The sequence below is a fragment of the Ambystoma mexicanum genome, chromosome 8 (genome assembly GCF_040938575.1).
Source record: "Ambystoma mexicanum isolate Mex_15411 chromosome 8, UKY_AmexF1_1, whole genome shotgun sequence".
Lineage (NCBI taxonomy): Eukaryota > Metazoa > Chordata > Amphibia > Caudata > Ambystomatidae > Ambystoma > Ambystoma mexicanum.
In genome coordinates, this window is record NC_090929.1 from 1,102,226,950 (window position 1) to 1,102,254,827 (window position 27,878).

Here is a 27,878-nt window from a genome sequence, read left to right on the forward strand (position 1 = left end):
GAACCCCCAAATTCTTTTTGGAGTATTGTTTGTGTTCAAGACAGATGTCGTTGGTGAATGTTAGTGTTAAAGTTGGTTTGTAGATGGTGTTTTTCATCTCTATGCATTCCGCTCCTTGGCCGTGCATCGATCTGTGTGTTGTGCAGATGTCCTGTGTTCTCTTCTTGTGAGTTTATGGAGTATTCTTGCATCTGCATTCTGTATTTGTTGAAGCTTCCTTAACAGGAATTCTGGCATTTCAATGTAGATGCTGTTGGCGTAGTCTGTTCTTGACATGACGACGGAGATGATGGCAAGCAATCTGTGTGAAGGAAAAGAAGGGGAGTATTTTCTTTATCGTGTGTATGTGGAAGAAGCATTTTTTAACTACTGTGTTAACTTGTGGTTCTTGTGTTAGCTCATTGCCCATTAGGATTCCAAGATTCTTTACCACATTGGATAGTTCAGGCAAGTTGCCTAGTTCGGTGGGCCATGGAATGTGCTGGTTGTTTGTCAGGTCGTTTGGTGTAATCCTGATTTTGGTTTTGTTCAGGTAGAGTTTGAGGCTGTTGGTGCTCCTCCATTGGTTTAGTTCAAAGAGGCAGTTGGTTAGAGTTGGGTTTTGCTCTTCATTGATGTTAATTTTATAGATGATTTGGGCGTCTCTGTAGTTGTAGCAGGTGAGGCCATGTTTTTTGATGTGGTTGATCAGTAGAGTCATGTAGATGTTAAAGAGTAACTGTGAAAGCGATGAGCCCCATGGAACTCTATATGTTGTTTTCCAAGGTGCGGATTAAAATGGCTCTTGTTTCTGTTATTTCTATCAGAAAGGATTTTAACCAGAGGAGAGAAGTGTTGCCGATGCCAATATTTTCTGGTCTTTTGATGATAGTGTCATGCTTGACTGTGTCGAAGGCTGTTGAGAGATCGAGTAGTATTAATGCAGGGTTAGTTTGGAGTACGCGTTGGTCTATAGATCGTCCCAGATAGATAGTAGCGCACTTTCCGTTCCTCTCATGGGTCTAAAGCCTACCTGTGCCTGGTTGTTTTCCTGGTATTCCAGGATTTGCTCCCAGACATAGCTTTCTAGTAGTGTTGAGATCGGTCAGTAGTTGGTAAGGTCTTTCACGTTTCCCCGAGGTATCTTTAAGGAGTGGTTTAATATAGGCCGGTTGAAGGCTTGTGGCACTGATTCTGCTGCTAGTGATAGGTTGAAGTGGTTGAGGTAGTATTCTGCCGGTGTTCGTTGGGCGAGGATGGCTTTGTAGACATCTGGTGGACAGGGATCTGCTGGGGAACCTATTGCTCACCAGGTTTACTGAATGTATCTTTTGAGATAGGTGGGAAGAGGTTTACTCTGATCGTTGGTTCCGGTGTTGGCTGGGTCAGGTGGTCATCTTGGCTTGCTTTGTATGATTAGCTGATTGTTAGTGATTTTGTTCTTAAAATGATCTGCAAGGTTGTCGCATAGTTTTTGTGTAGGCATCGGTATGTTGTTGCACGTATGTGGGTTTCTTGTCTATTTTATGATCGGGAACATTTCTTTCTGGGTGTTGTCTGCTTTTTTATGCGTTTGTTGCAGTATTCCTTTTTGTCTTAGAAAATTTCGTCGCTTTATAGTCTAATCTGTCCATATGCAGTTTCTTTTATGTTGGTCATAGTTTATTCTTTCCATTCTTTTTCTAGTTTCCTGTTTGTTTTCAGTGCTTTGAGATGTGGCATGAACAACCTTGCCATTCTCTTCTTCGTGATGGGTGGAAAGGTTTTCCCGGTGCAATGTCATGTATTGTTTTTGAGATCCATTTCAGGATATCTTTTTTAAAATTTATTTTGTATTTTGTATTGTGCATTTGGTTAACCAACAAGAAAAAAGAAAACCGTAGGCACATAATTAACATTATAATACAATACAATTATCAGTTGTTACCAACAGATACTACATTTATCAATTCCACAGCTATCAATATTAAAACAGTTAAGGCAATTACACAACCATTTAATCAAAATACCATAAAAGATGCAAAATAAGACACATTCCAATTAGAAGTCTTAATCATAAGGGCCGTTTCTAGTATTACCAATTAATGTCCCAGAGGAGTCTTACCGCCTCCTTCCATATGCAAAACCCTGCTCCAGTAATAACCAGCGAAGTTGCTCCATATAAAGTGCTCCAAAATAGATCTTCTTTTATATTTCCAAGCTTGGTAACACATGGAGTATATGCGTTTATAGTATTGCACTTTCAGTATAGGTCATTGCATTAATATATGCCGATTTGTTTCAACTGAAGTGTGGCTCAATCTACATATTCGCTCTTTATATGGAATGCCTATCTGACCTCCCATATATTCATATGTAGGGAGGGTGTTTAGGTGAAGAAAGGATATCTGGGTATCATCCGTCTTTTCTTCTATGCTGGTTGCGTTTAGGTCGGTGTGTGATGGTTTCGTGGCTTTCAGATTCGCGTTTAGGTCTACACTGTTGATGGTTCTCCCATTTCTTTTCCGGGTTGGTGAGTTATTAGGGAGGGTGTCTGGTATCCTTGATGGTGGTTGGATCACAAAGGATATAATGAGATGGTCGCTCCAGAGGATTTGCATTGGGAGAGCGATTGAGATCAGGTTTTTTGCTGCCAAAGATTGCATCTAGTGTGTGCCTGCTGTTTGTGTTGGGTGAGGGGTCAGAAATGTGAGGCGGACAACTTTGTAAAGGTTTTTCAAAAGACACCATTATATTAAAATAAAAGGTTGGATAAACGCTGCCCTATCCCTGCCCTGACAAGGATTTCCCTACCTAAAATAAACTAAAGGAAACACTCTTACAAATGATATCTGTCCCTTACACCTCTACATACAATAAATCAATGATGTAAGGCATGGCAGTTCAAACGTAACAAAAATAACATAACAATTGAATTCGTAATAGGACAAATGTCTCTCCTTATAATCTGGGTGAATTACCATTCCCCAGATTTAAGCAGGATTCTGAGCCACAGTCTCAAAAAGAAACAAGGAAATTCTGTTTTTTGTAACACAGTTCTTTGTGACTCCAACTTGACAACAGAAAGTTCCAACACTCCAGTGATTCAACAAAGAAAATAAAAGGTTCGCTCTCTTTCTTGAGTAAGAGTATGATTCAGAATTATCCTGTTAGCCTCAATAATTCATCAGTAGCAACAATGATGGTCTTTTTCATGGTGATTTGCCACAACTGAGTATTTCTGAAGAAATAGAACTCTTCTACAGCAGTTTTATACAGTTCTTTCTTCAGCACCACAAGCAGCATACATCTGTTTATTAATTGTTCGCTTGTTAGGCTGTTATACAGCAAGTACATTCTGTTTCAAAGTGCCCACAGGGCAACAGGGAGGGGACTAGAGGAGTAAAAACATGAAAACAACCGTGCAAAATATTAAATGGTGTTGGGGGGGGCGGGTGGGAACGGGAAAGGACAAACCTACTATGCCTTGTGAGTGTTCAGAACGTGCAAGTACAGAAGGAAGGGGGAATGGGATAGGTGCTGGGGTGAGCAAAAGGTGAAGTGCATTGTATGGTAAGCGCGAGCGTCCAGGGTGGAGGGTGTGCTGAGGCAAGTGCTGAGGATAGACAGAAGCTGGTGGCGATTCGGTGCGGAAGGTCAGGGCCCCCGAGGATGCAAAAAGGCCCTGGACACCAAACAAGCAACTGTTAGATTAGCAGAGGAGAGAGAGGAGGAGGTAAAAAGGAAAGTCTAGAGGAGCTTCCAGAATTTAAGAAAGTCCTGCTCAAGACGCACAGGGAGGGGGGGAGGCTGTTCCAAAGAAGGGAGCCAGCTGAGGAAAGCGATCAACCCTCTGTTTAGCGAAACGCTTTACACACAGAGTTGGTGGCAGTGGGGCATAGAGGTCTAGAGGCAGAATATTTTGTAAGAGAGAGTTGCAGATAGTGTGGTCCACGGCCCCAGACAGCCTTGTGGATGATACTGGATTCAAATTGAATTTTTGAAGCAGCCGGGAATCGGTGAAGACCTTTTAGGGTATGAGAGATGCAGTCCCTGGGCTTGAGGCCAAGGATCAGTCTTGCTGCCCTATTCTGGATTAGCTGGAGAGGCTTGCAGAGTGGAAGAAGGTAGATTCAGGAGGAGGATATTGCAATAGTCAAGCCTAGAGAGAACATGGGCTCGAGTAACATTGAGCTCCTGGGGGAAAGTGAGAAAAGGTTGGCTTCCTTTGAGAAGGAAGAGCTGAAAGTGAGACTTCTTAGCAATGTCCTGAGGGTACCCAGGCATTGTTTCGAATGCATTGTTTCGAATACCAAAGTTTTGGAGAAAAATAAAAATGTAGGTCACTTTTTTTTTTTTTTTTTTTACTTAAGTGGTTTTTAAGGGCTAAAAAACAGGGGTTGGGGGACCCGCCCACAATGTTTTTTTTTTTTAAATGCATTTTTTCAATGCATTTTTTTAAAAAAACTTTGCCATTCGAAACTGTGGCATTCGAAACTTTCACTAGGAACCGTCCTGAGTGTGAGGGAGTAAGGAGAGAGAGGAGTCGAAAGATGCCCTCCAACGTTTCTGGCTTCAGAAGGAGCAGGGGGAGAGCCCATGGAGGAAGGCCAGAGTGAAGGGTAGCAGACGGGAGCAGGGGTCCCAATGGGAAGGATCTCCATTTTGCTGGCATTGAGGCAGAGGTCATTGGATCTAAGCAAGGAGTTAAAAAGACTGACCCCTTTTTGGTCCGGGGATTCATATCCGAATCATAAGTGGTTGGAAATGTTTTTGAAAGAGCAGATGGTGGCGCCGTCCAGTTGGGTGCATGGCCATAATGCCTTGTGAATGATGGCAAGGCCTTCTCCCATCTTGTTTGGACAGCCTTGTAGAATTCTGTAGCCGTTGGGGATGAGACCATCTAGGATGAGGGTGGAGGTGGATGTCATCAAGATTGTGCTAATGAAGATGGAATCCATATCATGTGTATTGAGTTTGGCTATGACTACTGCATGGTTGATTGCTAAGTGGACATTGGCGAGCATCCGCGTTGTTTGTCTAGTGGTGGATGAAGGCGTGCTGATGGAGTCTATGGTGTAGCGGGTGAGGTTTACTGTGATGCAGTGTCCATGCTGTTGCTGTTGAGTGGCGTGGTTGGCAATGATTTGTGACGGGCTTTTGGGATAGAGGGGTGAAACACATATTACAGGGAGCTTTCCTGACGTTAGATGACCAGGGGTTCTGGTCCTGGGTCTTTCCAGTACAAACATGTCCAAACAGAAAATGCACTTTTCTTCTCCTCCCCTTTGCTTCAGATACCTGGGTGAGAGACATCCTTGATCTTACAGTTAAGAAAGGAAAGGAAGGGGCAGGGCTAATCTGTCAGGTGGGGCTTAGGTCACGTGACCTAGATAAACTTGAACTAGCTCACCAACTGCAAAAGAAAAGAGGCTGGAGGGTGGCTTAAGTATAGAAGAAGTGGAGCAAAGTTGAATAAACCAATGGCGTCCATGGATTTTTATTTCTGTCTTTTCCTTATAGATGTTAATATATGTAGGTATAACCCCCTCTTAGATTGGCCATATTTAGGCAGGGCCTCCACTGAACGTTGCAGTTTGGAGGCCACCTTTCCTTTCGGTACACCTTCAACGGTGAGACACCTTCCGCGACCCTGCAGAGGGGCCCCACATTTTAGAGGAGTGTGCTTCTAACTGCAGTGACTCCAAAAGGGAAGGACCCACTGGTGCTGCAGGGGACTGTTCATATGACTTGAATCACTTCCATAGGGCGATCCATGCTGGGGCACCGGTGTGCACCGCAGCAACTGTGTCCCAGGCACCAGGTGCTTGGCCACTACGCCTTTTGTCCCTCCAGAGGGTGGGTGTTGGAATGGGCCCACATGCCTGTGATGATCACTGTAACCATGGGGAGGGTGTTGCCGTGGGTGATGGTAAACTCTGCCAGATCATCCTGCTCTGGGCCTGTCCTGGCTTCTTTCAACAAGTGATTTCACACTTTTAAAGGGCAGCAGAGGCATGTGCACAGCCCCTTCCAAACCTCTCTAATACGTCACCTACAATTACCAGTTACCCGTTACTATTTCTGCTAAATTGAACATTATTTGCCATATAAAATGTGCTCTGCTGTACAGTACTGTTATCTCCCCCTGCTCTGCTCTGCTCTGCCGGGTAAATGTGTGTTTAATAACCAGATGATTGCTTCCTGATATTCAGCCCAGAATTCAGGCAGATCACCTCCTGCTGCAAATGTATAGTGCTATTCATCTTTCGTCATTAAAACATACAATCAGATGTAAAACCATTCCTGTTTTCTGCCTGTTAACTTAATAGCCAGTCCACTTGAGTATTCTCTATAACAGGAGCCGGAAACCTACAACTTTCCAGATGTTTTGCTCTATGACACCCATGATCCCTCACATTTGACTGCGCTGCCTGGGCTGATGGGGATATGTAGAAAATACAACCTGGAGAGCCAAGGGTTGAAGAACCCTGCATACTTGGTGTAGAGACCCCGGGTTGATTCACAAACGGAAGGATTGGGCTGGTAGTGTTTGGTCACGTTCTGCAGATGTGTGCGTGTGGGCTGTTGATTGCATTTGGAGATGGCCGGTGGGTGCCAGGGTTTAATCTGATGTCTTTGAAGAGGTTCTCATAGATTGAGGGCTTAGGCTGATGGTGTACCTGTTTCTATAGGTGTGCGGGTTTTGCCGGTTGCATTGTGAAAATGTCTACAGATTTGATGGTCCAATTTAGTGATGGTTTTAGATGTTCTGCAGATTTGATTGTTCTGCATGGCTGTTGTGAATGTTTGTTATGGGTATCCACGTGCAGGTTAATGGTCTATTTTGAAGATAATCAGTGGGCGTGCGAGTACTGTCTGGTAATGTTTGTTCTATACATGGGGAAATCCCTTCTGCCTGTTTATTGTTTGTGTAGGTGGGTTGGCCATTTCTGCTGGTGTTAGTTGTGTAGATTCAAGAAACTTTTCTGGTGAAGTTGGTTCTCTGGGTGGCACAGGAATCCTGTCTGCTGGGGTGTTGGCTCTATAGGTTGCTTTGCCATGTCTTATGACGTTAGTATTGCGGGTGCTGGAATAATATCTGCTGGTGGGTCCGTTTTTGTGGGTGTGCAGAACTCTTTTCTGCTTGGGTTGGCCATATCTGGTAATGTTATTTTATTATTTTTGTATTTGTATTAGTGAGTTGGTTTCTAAAGTTAAACCATTTCACATAAAAATGCCATTAGTAGCATAAGACAGTTGTATAAAACATACCAACTCTAAAAACACAATTACATAACGCATAACATCAGGCATTCTAAACATTATCTACATATTAGTTCTTCCACAGGTAATAAAAAAGAGGAATCAAATCCTATCTAAATTTGCAACATCTGAAATATCTCTAGTAACATCCACTAAAAACTTAACATTTGAGAAAAACTTTTCTATACCATCAAACTGGCCCATAACATTTCCTCATTCAGGGCAGTACGATAATCCTCCGACCCATGAAAGTGCTTGTCCTCAATCCATGTGGTAGCCTGGCTGTACAAAAGGAGGTGTTTTAGGGTTTTTATGTAATTTTCCTTCTTACGAAGACGGCAACATCTCTGTGCCTTGGATGTGGACTTCCTGGGGCCTATTACTTCTAGAGTGGGTAACTGATTAAGTTTGAATTCAAGATAAAGATCCCCATCGCATTGGCACAGGAACAACACATATATTGGTAACAATTTCCTGTTGCTTAAATACCAACTATATTCCATATAAAGAGAAATTGTACTAGGTTGGTCCGCTGTCTCGCACCAGTCCCTTTCATATAGCTTCCTTTTAACTTTCAGTGCATTAGAAACGAAGCAGATTGTACAAGGCTTCATTTTTTTAAAACCTCTATCATAGTAGATTGAAAGTTATTCGGGGAGGTTATTGATCTATTTTCCACCAATTTATATATAGATTCAAATAGTCGATCGGAGGATACAAGACCTTTCATAAAAGCCATAGTTTGTTTCAAATCACCACTGCCGCCAGGGACGGACGTTAGCCTAAACTCATGTCTGATAACGCAGTTTGGAATTGATCAATAGAGACCCAGCCTCTGTTCCAAATATTGCCCTGTAATGAATTGAGGTAAACGCTCATATCGGCCAATCTGGTTTCCATACCATCCCCCGGGGACGATACCCTCTTTGCTAGATAATCAGACGGCTTTCTCTGGAGGCTAATCGGAGTTAAAGCGAACAGCATGGTATCGTCTGCAAAAGCAAGCCAATTGAGTTTTAAAGTGTCTGATATAACCGGATACAAATTCAATGTTTCTCACAGAGTCTCTGTGTTAAAAATATAGGTGTTAAATAAAGCGGAGGCCAGCATGCACCCCTGTCTAAGACCTACCAAAGTATTAACGGGGCGAGTCAAAGTTCCTTCCTTAGATAATCTGATCGGTACGTAGGTGTCCGCATACAGTAAGGACATTGCATTAACAAGGGTGCCATGCACACCCCACTCAAGTAATTTCTGCCATAGTCAAGGTCTATTGACTCTATCGAATGCACAGGATAAATCCATCGAGGCCACATATACTGTCCCAATGGAGCCTCTCGCGGGTGATGTGTTGGTGAGCTGGCCGGCATGTCTGGTGATGTGTTCATGTTGGGAAAGATTTTCTTTTTTCTACTTCCATTCCAGAGACTTCCCTGGGGCACATATGTTTGTTTTGACACCTGACTTGTTGGAGGGAAGTAAAGCCTTCTGCTTTATTTCCCTTTGCTTTCTGGTCATTTTTATGGGAAAATGTATTAGTCCGTAACACTGTCAGTGCTGAGAGACTATATATCTTGGTTTTTTCGTGTATTTTTAAAGATACACACATCTCCTTACAGTGGAGTGCGGTTATGATACTTTATATCCTTATAAATCTTTCTTTTGTAGCTTTGTGGTTACCAATACAATGTGTTGAGGATGGGCTGGTGGCAGCAAATATTTTTCTACTGTATTTTGAACGTTTTACTCCTTCACTTTTGCAATTGCCGCTGTTGGCTGCTAAGAGTGGCTAGCACACTAACATGGCCGTGCCACGGGATTCGCTTTTCCTTTGGCCATATTGTCCTTTGGCCTTCTTCCTGCCATCTCAAGACCAGAGTTGCTATATATGGGAAGCCCTTTCAAGGGGCAAGCTTCTGCTTTCCCAAGCAAGGTGGCACTCTGTGCATAGACATGGATGTGGAGGCTGGGACTGTCTGTTCCCAGTCCACATGCAGGTGCCTGAAGGTCTGTTGCTGGGCAGATTGTGGGGGCAGTGGCTATCCATGATTGGATAGCCTCTTGACAGTTTGGTGCTTACCATTGGTGGGCCTGGGTGAGCTTTCAGTCCAAATCTTGGATAAAAGTAGGACTCCTGCAGCCATTTGACAGACCCTCGTTGGAGCCAAGACACCCTATGAAGAAGTACTGCCTGCTGATGACGGAGGACAACAGTTGCAGCTGATCAGCATTGCCTCCAGCCAAGTCCCAGTGAAGCCCTGCTCCTCTGTCTTGATCTCAAGAAGGACCTTGTCTGTGCTTCGAACCCTAGTCTAGTGGTAAAAAAAGCAGTCTCGACCCCCTTCTTGAGGATCTGTGCCTGCAGAGCCTTCAGAAGTGTCCCTGTGCCAACTTGTGGACTGGCCAGATCTCTACTGGGCTACAGCCATTGACATTCCAAGTGAATGCTTGGATGTAGGAGGATCTTCAACTTGTGCTACACGACACCTGCGTTTTCAGCCGTCTTGCCCCAACGGAAGATGTGCAGGGCCTGCACCTTTGTTCGCCCATCGAAGATTGCCTGTCCCCGCCTTAGCCTGTGTAGCCTGGTGACTCCTGTTGCAATCTGTCTTTTTCGATCCCTCAATGTCTCCTGAAGACGCCTGCTCCATAAAAGTCGTCTTCCTTTTGTTGCAAGGGTGGGCAGCTGGACAGTGCCTGCAAGCATGATATAGGCAGTTGATTATGGTGTTTATTTATACCCAAATATATAGGCATCACAAACAACCGAAACTAAATCATGTGTCCAAAACTGACCTCTGCACCTGCAATCCCCGGTCCTGCCTAATCTGGGCAAAGCACAGAAGAACGTGTCCCCAACTAAATTCAGAACCTCTACGTGGTCTCTGGAGGAATCGGAGTGTAAGCTGAAATACCTGTTCTTGCCCACCACCCCTCCTCCAGAGGGTTAAATGGACGTAAACTCTGTCCCTAGCTCTCTCATTCCTGACTTAGATCAGTGGTGGTCTGGTCAAGGATCCCTTCATGGGCATTCCCTGGTATAGTGGGGTTCAGAGAGTTACTTACCTGAACTTGTATTCACTTTTGGAACACTTCAATCACAACCACTGGCATTGTCAAATCTCATAGTAAACCTACCTAAAAAATGATATTGTCTGGAACGGTTGATTCAAGGGCAGTAGGCCACAATCCATCTCTGGGCTGGACTTAGTTTTCTGCCTTCCCAAGATTGAATGTGTGTATGTTTTGTTTTTATAGGTGTGTGACAATTCTTTCCTAGAGGTTCCATTGCTTAGTGGATGTTTGGAAAGTATAATAATTCATCCACATGTTCGTACTTTTCTAACTGGAATTTTTGAAGTCCTCTGTGTGTGTCTCATTGTAGCCGTAGATTACTCCGACACCCCTCCTGCGTCTAAGCCTTGTAGGTCGCTCTGCTACTTTGTTTGGTTTGGCTTAGGGTGACCAGATCTTGATAATAACAAACCGGGACAGGCCAAAAACATAAAAGTCGGACTAGAACCCCAAGCCAATTCAAACCCTTTCTCCCCTGAACCCTGTCGCACTCCCCATCCCCCCAAACCCTCGGGATCAGACATTAAAATAAATATCTCCAGCACTTCTTATATATATATAAACAGGGTTGCAAAATGATATCTCACTAGCGCTCTGAGGAGTTTTTGCTGTGATTGTTGTTACAGGGTTTGCAACACTTGTTTATTAAGCAGTCTCTGTGGCGCAATCAGTAAATACAAATGGCTGTTACCAAAAAGGCCGGCGGTTCCAGGCCACCCAGGGGTGTCGACAAAGGAGATGACGTGAAGCTGGGGAGCTACGCCTTGAATTGCGCGCCTTGAAACACTTGTGTAGAGGCGCGTTATAAATGCCATATCATATCTACCTGTTTATTATTTAAAATCTCAGATTAAAGTGTTGCATTTCTGCAATTTAAAAAGACGTCTGGGCCCCCTAGTTCGGCTAGACTTCAGTGTCTTTACTGTTCCCCGCGATAGCTTGGTTCCCAGGGTGGATTTTGGCAATCCATTTTAGTTCATATGTGTGTGGATTCCCGCTGGTTGTGCATAGGCCTGGAAAGGTAATGAGGGTATATCTCGGTCCAGTCTGGCTTTACGTTTGGAGCTGTTCTTTTGGTGCTAGAGTCCGTCTCTGGTGCTTTAATGGAGGCTGTGGGGGGCACTGGTCCAGTTTAGAGATGTTCTGCCTATTGGAGTGCCTGTTGGAACGAGTGTTATGATTGAGAAAGAGCGATTTGCGGTGTATTTAGAAAGGGTTGGCGAGCCGAGTGTCAGGATTTAAAGGGCTGGGTGCTTGTGATGGCTAGGGCAACGAGCAGAAAGATGGACGAGAGCTGCGGTGCCTTTACTTTCCAAATGCCACGCCCCTAAACCCCCGTCACGATGGGAATAAGGTGCACGCGAGGAAGAGCCTAGACGCGCTATCCACCGACCCCCGTTCTCTGCCCTTTGACGGTGGTGAGATCCTGCCGCCGAGCACCCCTTCCCGCCCATCTGCTTCCTCCCTTAACAGAAAGGAAGGACGCAGCCGGGCCCGCCATGTCCGACGATAGTGGCAGCTTGAGGTCACTGGGGGAGCTCCCCGGAACCCCCGAAGATGCCATCGAGGAGGCGCCCATCGGATTCCCACAGGAGCCCGACGGGGTGTTTGTGAAGCGCAGAGTGGAGAGGGCAAGTAACCGGGGCATTGGGCGGCTTATGCTGCCACGGAGACAGCGTCCGGTTGCCATAGAGATAGAGAAGATGCTGAAGGGGTTTGGAGGAGAGGCCTCTCTGTTTCCTCCCATGGAGCACTGCCTTTGTTCCTCTCCTTGCGACTGCACAGAACGTTTAAACGAGGGGATGGCTTTTAAGGAGCCAGAAGGGGGAACTCGTTTATCACGCACACGAGGTGTCGGGCGTTTAGGCCAGTCTGCTTCAAGAGGGGGGTGGGGACAATATAATGCCATCGGCGTTAATTGGGGCGAGCACAATGGGAAAAGGGGGTGTAGACGTCACCCCAAGCCGCAGTGGTGACGATTCCTTCTAAGCTTTCCCATCAACCAATCTTACATGTTGCGCACCAGCACGGGTAAGCGGGTAAGCCCACACGCGGGACCTGAGTGGGCTGTGCTTAGAGTTCCAAACTACACCTCAATTATGATCAGGGCCGGCCCTAGGATTTGTGGGGCCCCTTAATTTGCATATGATATCACAGGAAGGGACACCACTCCAACCTGAACTCGGAAGGATGAAACTTGGGATTGGAACCCCTGGCCAGCAGTAGGCACATTAACCCAATGGCTATCACTGCTGCATGCATATTGATTTATGGCACATTGAGTTTAAAGGTACTTTCTTGTCGTCTACCTGCCTCTATACCCCAACACAGAGACACTTGCTTTTTTATGGTAGACTGTTCTATACAAGATTCAATAACCTAGCATAACAGGGCATAGCAAAAAGTTTTTCATTCTCTGTTGGGCAGTACACTGGGTGGCCAATGCCACTCTGGTGACTGGCAGCAAAATGAGAACAAAACTAATGATGCTCTGCTGAGGCCAGTCCTTTATACTACACTGATTACATTATTTGCCCAGGATCACACACTGTGGCTCAACAGTGAAGCTGGGATTCAAACCCATGTACAGTTTAACCACTTGCACACATGCCTTCCAAGCTGCACTTGGCACCTATTTTTAAAGTTTGGATGATTTTAAGGCCTACAATAAAGTCTTCTAGAACGAGCTCTCAAGTTTCCCATGGCTATGCATGAGAATGCCACCCAACCCTGATTTTCCCTGGAATTCTGGGACTTTGTTTTCCTAAATTTCAAACTGGTGAGAAAAAAACTACAGGTCCCAGAATACAAATGGAAAAAAACGGAAACTTCATGACCTTCTCAGATGTGGCCCTGAGAAACTTCAGAGCTCCGATAGTTTACTAATAAAATACACATATCTCCTATTATAGCAACATTATAATAAAGTAATCCTTCGAGACACATGTTAAAGCTAACGAATATTGTTGTTGCTTTATTTTACACACCCTGAATGGAAAATTAGAAGGCCCACAATGCAAAATATTACAGGCCTGAACAAACATTTTTTTTTTTTAGACCACTACTTGGACAAAGGTTACTTTTGTCAGAAACTTCCAACAGGCTGTTGTGCAAGATGTTAAGAGCATTTGCCTATTCATATAAAGCAACCCTTTTCTTTTTTTTTTTTAAGCATGTGAGCCATCGGGGCAAACCTTTAAAATGGGGGCTTTATTTTAAGTGAACAGCTTCTTGCTAAGGTAATGAGCCCATCGGTGTCCAATAACGGGTGTGCTGGATAAGAGAAAGGGGCATGTTGCAGGCCATTCAAAAGCCACAGGCAGCAGAGTTTAGGACGGCGCGTGTAGCCTTGCCTAAGGATGCCAATCAGCCTGAGCTTTGAAACTGCAGGGACTGGGATTGGAACCCTCCTCAGCCTGTCGTGGCATCTTTCGCAATGGAAACACCAATGAGAACAAAAGTCCCGCCCTCTTCTGATGTGCATGTACATTGTGAAAGAAGGCCGGCCTGGCCGAGAAGGGTCCTTCGGTGCCTGATGGCTGGATCCACCAATGACTACAGCGCTGGAGATCCACAGAGACTGGCACTCTTTCTCCCAGGGAAAAAGAGCCCCATGAGCGCGAGGCCAAGTGCAGCTGCACTTGCCTAGCGCCGGCCCTGATTATGATGCACAATAAGGCTGAAACATGTCTGGGTTGTTTTTGGTCCCTAGTTGAAGGGGTGTAACCTAACAATGCTGACTGGAATGCCCCCTTTTGGGGATCGGCCTGATCTGATTGCGTTCCCCTTCTGCAATGGCACGACAGTCTGGAAAACAAGGGTTTGGAGGGCTGTGTAGATCCATGCCAGTGGTTATGATTTAATTCAAAGCTTTTTCTTATATCGCTCTTCATTGTTCATAAGAGTTCCACCTCCTGCAGCTGGTGCCCCGTGGGGTCTCCGGCTGTGGTCAATGTACCATGCATAACCACCCTAAGCCCTTATTTAGGCAAATTCCTGTTGCCTTTTCTCCATGGTTTTCTCCATGGTACCCACAACCCCTGCCCCTTGCCCGAGAAGCAGCCAGCACATAACCTGCAGGACTGCAGCCCACTGCATTCCCTGTGTAGCTGTTTGGTGGCATCATTGCTGCAAAGCTAACTGTTCTCATTCCCACCCCTGGACCTCTCCTCCCCACTCCCTCTGTTGCCAGGCTGAAATGCTGCCCAGCTGCCTTCTCCACCAGCTGGCAGTGTTAAGGGGGGCGGAGGGGCAAATTAGCAAGGCCGCGTACTTCATTGTGACCCAGTGAATCCGCCAACCTTTTTTCACGTACTTTGAAAAAGGGCTTTCCGAAGCACCCCATCTCTATTCAATCTTTCTCCTCGCTCTATACATGTCTGGGTGGGCGAAGGCACATGGGCACAGAGATCCCCCATCTACCCCTGATTTATATATGCACATCCCAAAGGGCACTCCAAGCCTTTCATCATCTCCTTCATAAGAGGGCTACAGCTATTGGATCTCCAGATGCTTTGAACTCCAACTCCCACCGGTCCTAGTCAGCATGGAGAATGTTGAGGGATCATTGGAGTGGTGGTCCGAAACCTCTGGGGAGCCACAGGTCGCAGACCCCTGTCCTACACTGGCCACCTCCATACCCTGTGCCCGGTGCCACATGTTCCTGTAGTAGTAATGATGGCTCTGCTTCTGAACCAGCCAGCGTAGTTTCTTCTATTGAGATTATGTCACAATTAGGCTCCTTCGAAAGTGCTGACAGAGTAGGGCTAACTAAGAGGGGGTATGAGAAGAGGAGAGAGTAGTGGCACAGTCGGCTCGCTGTGGTTTTGCGCCTGTGCGCTTAAAGTTACACATATCTCTCTGTTACAGGTGCATTAACCAGTTTAGCTATATTTGCAGTTGTTGAGATAGGAGTGCCAGTCAACACTTGTAAATCATTTGGCAATTCCTTTGCAGGTAAATTCAAGTCAGGGCGGACTGACGAGTGTGGGTGCTCACTGGGGGCTTATTTCAAAACATTATTTGGGAACCCCTTCCCTACAGCTGGAAAAAGCAGTCAGCTGCAGCTGTGTGGTGCATAGATTGCAATGGAGATGTTTCCTAATGCAAATTCCTAGGGGTGATTGCCTGGCTTTTATTATTGAGGTGGCATAAAGTCAGAGCTCCACCTTCAACCCCACCTTGAATTTCCATAATCTCTAATTATAATCACCGCCACACACAGTGGAACTGAAAGTGGGGTAAAACATGTCTGTGGTAAGTTTACACCCTTTTAAGAGGCCTGACTTTATAGTCCACAAGGGAACATTTTGCATTCTGTGGCAAACTCTTAGATAAAGCATTGAAGAGAGGGGATGAGAAGCTGCAGATTATAACGGGACCCGGTTTATTACTCCCTGCATGGCAGAATGAAGAAAGGCAGTCAGAGGGAGGCTGAAACCCTAAATGATCACTTAAAAAAGCTGTCCGTCTTGACAGTCAGAGGGAGTGGGGTAGGAGGGGGGGCAAGGCGTGGGGGACCATTTCAATTGGAAAAGTTGAAAGGCCCAGATGCCATGCCAGAATCCAGTCCACTGTACGTTAGCTCATCTATGCTTTTACAAAAAGGGGGGCCCCATATCATTCGGTCTTGACCCTTCCCCAAAGGTGAACATTTCGGCCTTGGGCAAAGTGAGAATGTGACCACATTTGTTGGACAAACACCATCCCACATAGGGGGGATTCACTATGCGCTAAACAGTGATGCATAGAAAGCTTTGAGGTGTACATCCGAGTAGCATTACCTAATCTTAACAACTGGGAAATCCTCTGGGTAGCTTCAATTCCATTTTTTTGTCATCCGCCTGCTCCATTGGAAAATGGGACCACCCTTATGCAGATCAGTCTTGGTCCTTCTCCACAAACGGAACAGTCCAGCCTGTACCACTTGCCCAAACCTCTTCTATACAGCAACGCAAGCCATCCCAAACCTGTTTCGGCATTAATTGTCCTGCTCAGCGAAGTGCAGCTTCAGCCCACAAGCCCTGCATCCTTGAAGTCGGGACCCAAGTCTGGGAATACTGACAATGGAAGGGCTTACGGGGGCACTTCTTTCCTTGGTTTTGCAGAATTTGGTCCGACCTTCTGTCGAGGCCGCCTTGTTGGCAGGTTATTGATGACTAGCCAGACTGGTGAGCCAGGGGCTAAAAACGTTATGGAGGTGGTCAGGTGACTTCTCAGATCCTTCACACGAGATCTTCACTGGTGAGTAGGTAGTACCAGGAATCCAATGTAGAAGGGTATTAAATTAAGGCCAAGTGTAGTCACAGCAGGAACAACACATTCGATGGGAACTGAAGGTAAGGATAACGGGTGTGGAAGGAAGGAGTAAAATCAGAAGGATAAGGGAAGGGTAAAGAAGGGGACGGCCTAGTCTGGCCATAGGAAAAACACACATGGACATGGAGGTGCGTTGAGGTATGAGAAAAAACTCCTCAGCACCATCTTCCACTTCTGACCTGGAAATGGAAGTCTGCCATACTGGGTGAGGAACAAATCATTTGGGCAGGTCCACGATCTTGGCTGAGGAAATCATGGTCCTAGACTTCTGACCTGGAAATGGAAGTTCGCCATACTGGGTGAGGAACAAATCATTTGGGCAGATCCACGATCTTGGCTGAGGAAATCATGGTCCTAGACTTCTGACCTGGCAATGGAAGTCCGCCATACTGGGTGAGGAAGAAATCATTTGGGCAGGTCCACGATCTTGGCTGGGGAAATCATGGTCCTAGACTTCTGACCTGGAAATGGAAGTCCGCCATAATGGGTGAGGAGCAAATCATTTGGGCAGGTCCACGATCTTGGCTGAGGAAATCATGGTCCTAAACTTCTGACCTGGAAATGGAAGTCCGCCATACTGGGTGAGGAACAGATCATTTGGGCAGGTCCACGATCTTGGCTGAGGAAATCATGGTCCTAGACAAGCAATGCAGAGAGTTCCACGAGTCTGGTCCTAGCAGCTGACAGCGAAGGTTGCAATTCACTTTATCCAGGATCTCCTGTGTGTTGCCCTCTGCGGCCCACAGCACTGCTGTGTGCGGAGGCAACCGAGGCGAGTCCCAACAAATACTCCTGTAATATGGGAGGGTTCACTTGGGAAAGAAGAAGTGATGGATTGACGCGCTTGAGCCGATGGTTCTTAACACTGCAAACTTCTTGTGGGAGCCTTCCATTGCACCCTTTTTTTAGCTCACACGTGCCGCTGTAAAATGCAACAAACCATTTGCAAATTAGACTTGGCATTTCCATCAAAAAATTAATCGAAAAATATGGGCGGTGAGTAAGGGGATGTATACGGGACAGGGAGTGTGAGGAATAGGGACTAGATAATAGGGAAGAGAGGGTTTGGGGGAAACCCCCTCCAAATAAAAAAATAGAGAACATTTTCAATTCGTTTTTTTCAGTCGATAATATTCGGCAAAAAAACTCTGGGGAAAAAAACCTGGCGATGCAGAGCATAGAACCTCCCCAAGTGGTAGCATTATGCCCACATGTGGGTTCCGAGCTTGCTCTTCCCAAGTCCCAAACTATGCATCTGACTGGTGAGGCCCAATACTGCCAAAACATGTTTGGTGGAACTAGAGTGACGGTCTAGATGTGCTCTACCAGTTGGACTGTTCCCTTTGGGAGTGCTCAAGACTAATCTACGTATGACTGGGCCCTACAGCAATTGCACAGTCGAGACCAAAACAAGGGAACGGAAAGCGCGCAGAAGAATCCTTAGTGGTTGGAAGGCGCTGGTCAAGCAACACCGCTGCATGGTTTTCTAGGTATGTGGGGGTGTCTGCAATTGCTGAGTAGTTGGAAAGGGGATGAGGAAGAGAGCAGGCCTGATGGAAGCCCACGTAGGCTGCACTAGAGAGGCTTTTTAGTGGCAGTCGTTCTCGGCAGCGAAGAGGCAGTTCAATAAACTCCAGCTCTATCATGAAGATCCTTGGAGCTTTCGTCCTTGAGGATGAGGTGCTGCCTGGTCAAACCGGTCGCCTATTCTTCACTGATGTTTTATATTCTGCAAGGCTGGCAGACAGAGCTGCATCTGGACGGAGAGTTTACAGCAGGCGCGGACTGAGGCAGACTTTAAGATGAACAATATAAAAACCGATATGAACAGTGAGGGAAGAGAATAGATATGGTAGCGATAAAGGATTCCGGAGGCGAGGAGCTGCAGCTGAGAAGCTCCAGTTGCCCTTGGTCATGTATTTAGTTTTGGGCCTCTAAGAAATAAGAATGTGAGGAGTGAAGGTTCGGAACAGGTTGATAAATGGAAATCTTTCCAGCTAGATGGGTTGGAGCCAGACCTTGCAGGCAGCTGCAAACAGACCTTGCAGGCAGCTGCAAACCAAGTAGAGGACTTTAAATGGTGCCCTTTGTCGGAGAGGAAGCCACTCAAGCGCCAGCCATATAAAAGTTACTGTATGAGCTTCAGTTAGATTAGAAATCAATTGAAAAGCTGAGTTTTAAATATACTGTAAATGTCCTCATTTATAACCCAGATGTATAGAGTGCAGGAGTAATCCAGTTTGGAATTGACGAAGGACCCCGTCACTGTGGTAAGTGGATATAGAGAGGAACGGGACAATCCTATGGAGTCGTTGAGGTCTGAAAAAGGCACTCGCCACGACTTCATTTACTTGCTTTAATCGGCTTCCCAAAAACACCCAGGTTTTACACCGAGTTGCCAAAGGGGGTATCACAACCTCAGAGAATGGGAGGTCAGGGGAGCGGACTAGATTTGGCCTCGATGGGTCAAGAAGTAGGTGTTTAGGACGCATGAGAACCACTTCAGTTACTTGGGGGTTGAGCTGCAGTCCTTTGTTCAACAATTTACAAAAATTCTTAAAAAAGAACTATGGAATTACTTTACACTTTATTCAGATCACGCGCCGGGTGTACCCTAACGTATAATCAAATAGAGCAAAGGCACGTACATTTGGACATATGGACACAGTTTGGGTCCTGCTTCAAACAGACCGTCTTCTGGCAAAATGAAGACAAGCCGTAATGTTTCCGTAAAGATCTAAAATGATTTACCACACCTGGAGGTTCAGGAGAGAATCCCTCATCTAGACTGAGATAGCTGCCATGGTAATACTGAAGAATAAATAGAACAAGAAAACGGAAAAATAAAGTAGTGTCCAAAAGGAAGATGATTTAATGCGATCAAGACGGTGAACTCACAAGTAATATTAACTTGTTGATAACCATTTAAGCAAGGGGTTAAAAAGACTGACCCCCCTTTTGTTCCAGGGATTCATATCACAATGATTTTATGAACATAGACAAGTAAACCCTATATTACATGGATAAGGATAAGAAGAATCCTACCTTTCCTCTCCTTCACCCACAAAACACTCACAATCGTCGCCCTAATCATGTCAAGAATCGACTATGCAAACAGCCTCCTTCTCGGGATACCAGAATACCTCCTGAAGAAACTACAACGGAACCAAAATGCAGCAGCCAGACTCCTCCTCAAACTATCCAGAAGAGACCACATCACTCCGGCCCTAAAAACACTGCACTGGCTCCCAATCAAACACTGAATCGCCTTCAAAACAATGTGCATAACACACAGGGCAATTAGCGGACAAGGAGCCGAGTTCCTGCAAAATAATCTATCTACAAGCCAAGGAGACTCCTCAGATCAAGCAACGAAATCCGTCTGGACAAAAACCATACCTTAAGAAAAAACTTGGACTCCTCCTTCTCCCACTTAGCCGCAAAAACCTGGCACAACATCCCGAAAGAAATAAGAAACACTAAAGACTGTCTACAATTCAGGAAATTAATAAAAACTTGGCTCTTCAACATCACAGATGCAAACTGAAAAACCAAAACCACCAAACGAGAAACACAATGAAAGAGATGACAAATCTAGGACGACAATGACAACATCTAGAACCAAATATAGAAACTCTTACAACAGCAAGAGAGACAGCACTATCTAATAGGACACAAGCGACACCCATAAGGACAGAATCCATTATGCCTAGCCAACTCCCAACGAACAATTCTAGGATGACAATGACAACATCTAGAACTGATTGAAGAAACTCTCCCCACAACAAGAGAGGCGACACCCATTAGAACAGAATCCAGCGTCCCTAGCCAACTCCCAGCGAACAACCATCACCCGCTCAATAAGTGCTACTATAGATCATACCTGTATAAAGTTGGGTGAATATTAGCACTTTCCACACCAATTAAGCTGTGGATAATGGCAGGGGCATGGACCAAAGGGAGTTGTGAATGAAAGCAGACGCCGCCCCTGGACATAAGTGCATGCGTTAGCATTGCGACATACCAAAGGGGTAGGAGCGGTAACATGAATGAGCAACCGAATAAGATGAACGCTGAGCAGGCCTCAACACATGGAGGTAGTAAACCCAGGCCTACCGATGCCGCCCTCCTACTAGAGTAGGAAAACGTTCTGGGCCAGACTGCAAGGGACGCACAAAGACTGCCCGCCCTGCATACAAACAGGGGCCACATAGGCAGCCGGTTGCCCAACCTGGGCAAGGTTATGCATATCAACAGATCCCGTATTGGAAAGGGACCGTGAGTGTCGTACAGCCCCAGAGCTGGACATATACACAGAGACTCCCACACACCCCACCGGATTAGAAATACAGAAATTCAGCGCCACACTTCAAGATAGGAAAGATAACTAACCAACCCACTAACAACTTCACCCTCTCCATACACCTCTCAAATTCTAACCAAACACAACCACAAACTTACAACACAACAATCTGCACAAACTTCACTACACTGCAACAACAAAACAAAGCACACACACAACGTCTTCCGACAGTATAACACCCCAAACCCAGCCAACAGAATTCCGGGCTGAGGACGCCAACAGCACATCACTGCTCTCTTGCATTTCTCCAGCTCATCCCCACTAACTCCTCCCCATCTCCTCCTTTCTTTCAGAACCGCCAGGGGACCACTCTGGTGGTGATAGTGCACGGTACAAATATCCTTTAACATGATACAAAGGAAATTCCGATAGTCAAAGAAGACATTTGCTATACGAGTATTGGTTGAAAAGGACTATTCGTGTTAGAGTTGGGATTAAATGTACCACTCTCATTTATTCTTAACATACAGGAAATGATCCTCTATGCAATCTGGATTTCAGTCCACTTGACAATCTTGCTTGCCTGGGATGTAAGTATGTTCCAGGCAAGCAAAAGCGACACTCCACCTCCTCAGGGTGAGTTACAATAGTTGACGCAACAACGCAGCCCACTATCTCCATATGTGTTGACCTTCTCAGAGTGCCTGTAGCAGTATCAGTGCAGGACTCTGGAGAAGAAATGCTTATCCAGGCTAGCATCCCTAAGATAGAACCTACTAGGGACAATTAGGGAGCAATCGCTGGTCCCTTTAATTGGCAAAGACGCTTCACAATGTCGACTATGTTTTAAGCACGCCAGACACACCGGACACTTGTTGGACATTTGGGAGGGTGGTGGGTCTCTTTTGGAAAAGAGGAATCTTATGTTGCCCGGGCGCAGCATGGCAGTTCTTGCAGCCGGGAAGGAGGAGATCTTTTTTCCTGCTAGATGAGATTCAAAATGGACACCATTTAGCAGAGCCTATCTTTGACCAGCCTCAGCGCTGCATACATTATGCGACACTTGAAGCCTGATTGCTTATTGGCACTGCCCAATCTCTGCAAGACTGCAAGGGGACGTTCGAAGTTATGTTGGGGCTCACAGTTATTTAGCACTCTGAGACACTGGGTCACCCTGACAATGCTTTATCCAAGCACGCCTGTACATTGAGACTATCATATGGGCTTCTGCCAGTTTATGCAGGCCATCTAGATGACTGGCACACATAAGGTACTAGACAAGATGGGGCATTCAATATATATATATATTTCCAGCATAAGCCTCAAGACCTGGTATGGGTCAGATGCTACTTTCTATCCGAGGAGATCAATAGTCAGTAACGCATGGGTCTGTAAAGGCAGCTTGCAATGGCCTATCTGCCAGATTGCAGTTTTTGTCCTGAACTGGCAATGACATTGGGGACAACTGAGGGAGTTTGGCCCTAGATCCAAGCTGGGAGATGTCTGTTCATGCTGGGAAAGTTCACGCCCATGGGCCCTGTTGTAGGTATGGCCAATTTAAAACACATGTACACCAAAGCAGAGGCCATGTTGGCTTAGCAAGACCATTTAACCAGAAAACGTAATATAAGGGTGGCCTCACACCTCTTTCTTTGTGACATATGCTAAGTGGACATAGCCATGGTGCATGTAATGTATACCAAAGCCCTCTGACTCCTTCCTTGGTCCTAGAGTGCACCAGTGCTCTTCATTGCCCCCATTGGCCCCAGAGCGAGCCAGCGCACTTAGTAATTTCCCAAGCATGCCGATGCTCTTTCTTGGTCCCGGAGTGCACCTACTCTTGCTCCCAGAGTGAGAAGCGCACCAATGCTCTCTGTTGCTCCCAGAGAGCATCAACGCTCTCCGCCTGGCCCCAGAGACGCCTAGACCGCTTTGCCTGTTCATGGGAGCACCAACGCCGTTTGTTGGTTCCAGACCACACCTACACTCCCAGATTGTGAAGACCACCAACGCCAACCCCCTTTTTCTTTTCTTTTTTTGGTGCCATAGGCAGAGCGCCAAGTGCTCTTTGCTGGTCCCAGAAAGCACCAAGCACTCTTTGCCTAGTTCAGGGGAGCACCAGTTGGCTTTTCTTGTCGCAGGGCGCACCCACGCTCTTGCTTTGTCCCATAAGGAGCGTATTCCTCCAAGACTGGATGTGGTTAGACGGGTCCTAAGACATGCCCATCGTCCTCTCTGGCCAATGTGCGAGTGAGCAGATACAGCCGCCATTTAGGGCTTTTTCTTAGTTTGGGTAGAGATGGGTGGCCCTTGGAAGATACCAAAAGGGAAGAGCCCTGCTAGCTAGCATTGGCCCCTAGCTTCCAACAAAGCCACCCGTTCATCATTTGGGGGGGGGGGGGGGGGTATAGCAAGCCGGCAGCTTTTTGAGGGCTTCATCCATCTCCGGCCTTTACTTTCTGTTTACCCTTTTCCTTTTCTTCTTTCTTCCGCTTGTGGCTGCAGCTGGAGGAGACTTTGCGCCTGAAGGGTCTGGAGGCCGTCACCAATGCGGATGTGGGTATCTAGCCACCGGGTCTGTGTGTACATGGGCCCCCGCTGCGCGTCAGATTCGCAAGCGAACATGTATGTTGCGCTCACAAACCATAATCACACGTGTGCATCAGACATACTAAACATGCAAACCTCGGGGCCTAGGCGCATGTTCACTCATATAGTTGAGCGCTTGCACACTATTGCACTTACTGTAAACCCCTGCATGTGCATATGACTGGTGCGCAAGATGTCTTGCATGTTTTAATGTGGGCTGTAGTACTAGAATTGTTTGCAGCACTGAAACGGGCCTCATTTTACCCAATCTATCTTACTCGGAATTCTTATTTTACTCCTGTAGAGAAACATGAAAAAGATCTGGGGGCTCAGGATGGTAGCAATTTGGTGGAATCAAGAGGGTGGCTTGCATGGTCTTGGGTTCTGACATATTTTCTCACTAGGGTTCAAATACTCGCCAACCAGCAGTATCTTAGCTCAGCATTTCATTTAGTTGGTTAGCCGATTCGGTTTCATTGTCAAAATAGTATTGGCTCTGTTTTGCCAGCTGCACTCCCAGCGTTGACCACCAGGTGTCACCACAAGAGCAGGCTCATGCCTCTTCATGTGTGAAGACTATTACCCGTAGGTGCTCAGCAGCAGGACAGTGTTATCTTAGCTGGACTCCAGGTCTGAACTGTGGGAAGTGTCTTGGCGCATGCAGGCGCTGTGTTACTCCAGCAGCACCCCCATGTACGCCCACCTATAGAGCTGTAGGCACTGCCCCCGGGTTTCCTAGCAAGGTTGTGTTATTCTGCGCATATACAGCCCATGTCAGCGCTTTTCATTATAGGAACAATAGCTGCCTTTCTTCTGGCCTATCTTACTCTGGCAGTACTCCATGTTGTCCAGCAGGTGCCTATTTAAGAAGATTACTTTGCTTTCTCTTCTGCAAAGGGTTCTTCTAGAGCACTCTCAGCTTGTTTTGTCGTCATAGTGGTAGTAGTTGGTGCCCAGTCTGCAGGCAATATGTTTTTCAGTAGCTCTGTAACAAGGAGATGGCGCTATAAAGAGCAGTACCCCACTCTCATCCCTCAGTGTGTGCAGTTCTTTATCAGCACTCCCAGATCTCGCCAGCAGGTGTCGCGGTTATAAAATGTGTCCATCCCCCTCTCAAACAGGATGTGTTCTTGCTACTTCATGTCCATTAGTTGTCACCCTACCTTGCTGTTCTTTGTTCTCCTCTTGTCCTGCCATTCTGCCCTTTTGCTATCTCGCCCCTAGCGTGTTACTCGAGTGCTTGCTAAAACTAGGCCCAATTGCTGAGCCTGACCCTGCAAGGAAAATCCCTTGAGGTTTTCACTGGACATGTCTTATCTGTGAAATGACTGGAAAAGTCGTGCGCAGATCCTTGCTCCGATTCTTCGCACGCCCCCCCCCCCCGCCCTAATTGTGCTGTCCCAGTCACTAATGGGAATTTGAGTCCTGGGTGTGCATCTCTGGGTGGGGGTGCGTCAATGCCGGGCAGGTAACAGGCAACTTTCCCGTGGGTGGAGACACAGAGGCAGTGCCACTCATGTGGTGTTCTAAAGGCAGATAGTGGGCACCGGGTGCTCTTTGGGGGAGTTGCTGTGATATGGACCTAGGGTTTGTACTGTCTGACACAAAGGTACAGTACATGGCAATTCCACACATTGTTTGCATATATAGTTCAGGAGCAGGCAGTGGCCACTGGAAAGTCTTGGGGTGTTTGGGGGCGGTGTCACTACCGAGCCATGCCAGCGATTGTGCGGATGTCCTTTCGGGGAAGGTAGCGGGCACTGATTGCTCCGTGTATTTTTTTATTTTGTTTTGTGTACAAGCTGGAGCAACCCATCCGCTGGAGCTGCCAAGGGCTGGGCACTGTGCACGTGGCAGAGGCGGCGTTGAGACGCAGGAATGAGATGGTAAGCCATGCGTAGATGGCCCGGCTCCACCGTCACGCCTTCTGTGCTCTCGGTGGAAGCCGAGCCCTGATCTGTAGCTGTTAAATTATGTTGTACTGGTTCAACATCACACACATTTTAAGGGATGCTTTAAGCGCGCAATGTTGCCTGACCAGTGGCTATGTCTTATGTCGCAGCAAAAAGTGGTACCAATGTGCTAGTTCCGAAACGAGGTCAGCTGACAGGAGGTCCATTTTAAGACGTTTTATAAATATCAAGTGTTCTAGCTGGTTCTATGTCATCCCATCGAGTTTTGTTTTACACAGCAGTAGAATTCATGGATTTGTAGTTTTTAAAATGTTTAAACATTTTAATGACATTTTGCCACAAATGTATGCGGGGGCAGGGGGAGACCCCTGAAATCCTCACCCAAGCCCCCTCTAACTTTATTACCCTAAGCCCCCGCCCCCACATACATTTGCGGCAAAACTCAATGTAAATAAAAGCAACGAATTCTCCTTCGATGGAAAATCCACAAAGGGAACCTCCCTCTCCCTTAGCTCAGTTCAAGTTCCTCCTTGAAGACCATTCCAGACCTGTCCCTTGATTCACTAGACTTTGACATCCAAATTTAACCTTATTGTATTGATTAGACTTGCTACGTTGGATCAGAGTGTTCAGGTGTGGCGGGGTGGGGGGAGTGGGCAGGGGGGCATCTGTAGATATGCCAAGCACTTGCCCCGTAGACACACCCAGATCTTTCTTGTGGCTGAGACAGTTCTCTGAAACTGAAACACTCTGCCTGCGAATCGGGGAGGATGGTATTTTTTTAATGTTGTCAGGAGTTTCCCAGCAGGAGCTTGTCCTATCAAGTCTCAAAAAGAACTTCAAATGATATCTTGGTCTTTGTTCTGGATGTTGCCTCACGCCTCACCCCCTATTTGTCTTCTTTGCAAACATCCCACGAGAGTGTTTTCTGACTTTCTCTGCCTCTTCTTTCTCACCATTCTGCTCCTGCGCTGTTGAGTGGCTGCTTTCCAAATGCTGTGAGGAGGAGGAACTCTGGATTAAGTGTCGAAGTGTTGAATTAAGTGGACACACACTTGTTTCTTCTCGCCACAGCTGGAGCAGGCACTGCGCCTGGAGACCGGTGACAGAGAGCGTGAGACCTTGGAGAACAAGACGTTGGCCCAGCAGAACATTGAACTGAGGCGGCGCCTAGAGGAGGAGCAGGCCGCCTACAAGCGCAAGCTGCAGGCCTACCAAGAGGGGCAGCAGCGACAGGCACAGCTTGTGCAGAAACTACAGGCAAAGGTAAGTCATGGTCCGGCATGCATGCGTGACTCTCCATACGCCATTTTGCCATACATCCTCCAGTAATCCTGTTAATTCTTCCACTGCAAGGCTGCTGTTCTGCCATTTTCAGGTTCATGACATTGAGATGAGAATTTTTAAAGAGACCCACTATGGTTTGACTTTGTGAAACCTTTTTATCCGTTTATCCTACTGCCCTAAAACCATAAGTCATAGTCTTGAAAGAATAGCATTTTAAGGGGAACCAAGCCAGCCTATGGGGAGAAGTCTAAACTCCTCCAAATTTCATGATAGGCCAATAACTGTGTTGCGTCTTTGACATAATCTAGGTAGGCAAACACCCATAGGTCAGCTTGTTATAGAGCATACTATCTATAGAGTTGTGATGTTATTTTATAAGCAGGGCTTAACATTTCAAGTTGTAAACTACTAGCCTGGCATAAAAAGTCACTTGCCCCCTCAATTTTCGATATACACAGAGAAAATTGTTTCTTACTCGTCAAGAGGCAATTACCGCTAGTGGCAAGTGTGCATTTTGAGGCCTGTTATAGAGATCTAAGGGGTGGGTGTCACACATGGCTCTTATTAGCAATGTACACATAATTTAAGACATTTTTTTTCATAAAACATCTTTAATTGCTTGACTATGGTAGGGATTCCCCTACACTGGATGGAAGCTTAATTTGCAGGTGCTGCTAGTAGGTCCACGTCCTGGATATTAAAGCATTTGTAGGTATTTTAATCTGATATATTTCTGAGGCTTGTGGGTCTGCTTAGAATCGCATGATTTGCATAGGCCAACATCTAGTGGAAGTTGCAGAGTATTGCACATGTAGTTTGAAATGGGATGTCGACAGGACGTGACTGTAAAACTATCCCTAGTGTGACGTACCCTTACTCATGATCCCTCACACATCGAGGTTCCTCAGATTATTTTTTCCCACCATCGTGGCAAGTTGTTCTTTTGCAGAGTCCGTAGCTAGTGCTACTTTGTGAGTTAAAACTCATCCAAACCTCCCTGTCGTTTGCATTTCAACGCACTAATTCGACGGCTGTTTACTCTGAACAACTCAATGGCTGATCCCGGTTTCAGAAACAGACGATCTGTTTCAACGAGGGCTTCGACCTACACCGGGCTTTGGCCTAACCAGAAGAGAGAGTTGGGGTAGGGGGACTGATCCTTCTTTTGT

The 27,878-nt window shown here is 46.3% G+C and overlaps 1 protein-coding gene across 6 annotated transcripts in view; it reads left to right on the forward strand.

Moving 5' to 3' along the window:
- CROCC (ciliary rootlet coiled-coil, rootletin) overlaps nucleotides 1–27,878 on the forward strand; it is a 644,212-nt gene that overhangs the window by 148,294 nt on the left and 468,040 nt on the right. For 3 of the 6 annotated variants that reach the window (XM_069611116.1, XM_069611117.1, XM_069611119.1), the window contains exons 4-6: nucleotides 23,426–23,476; nucleotides 25,312–25,395; nucleotides 26,497–26,688. In XM_069611116.1, coding sequence (XP_069467217.1) covers nucleotides 23,426–23,476; nucleotides 25,312–25,395; nucleotides 26,497–26,688 — 327 coding nt within the window. The remainder of the gene's footprint in view (nucleotides 1–23,425; nucleotides 23,477–25,311; nucleotides 25,396–26,496; nucleotides 26,689–27,878) is intronic. The other 3 variants (XM_069611120.1, XM_069611121.1, XM_069611118.1) reach the window with 2 other exon arrangements.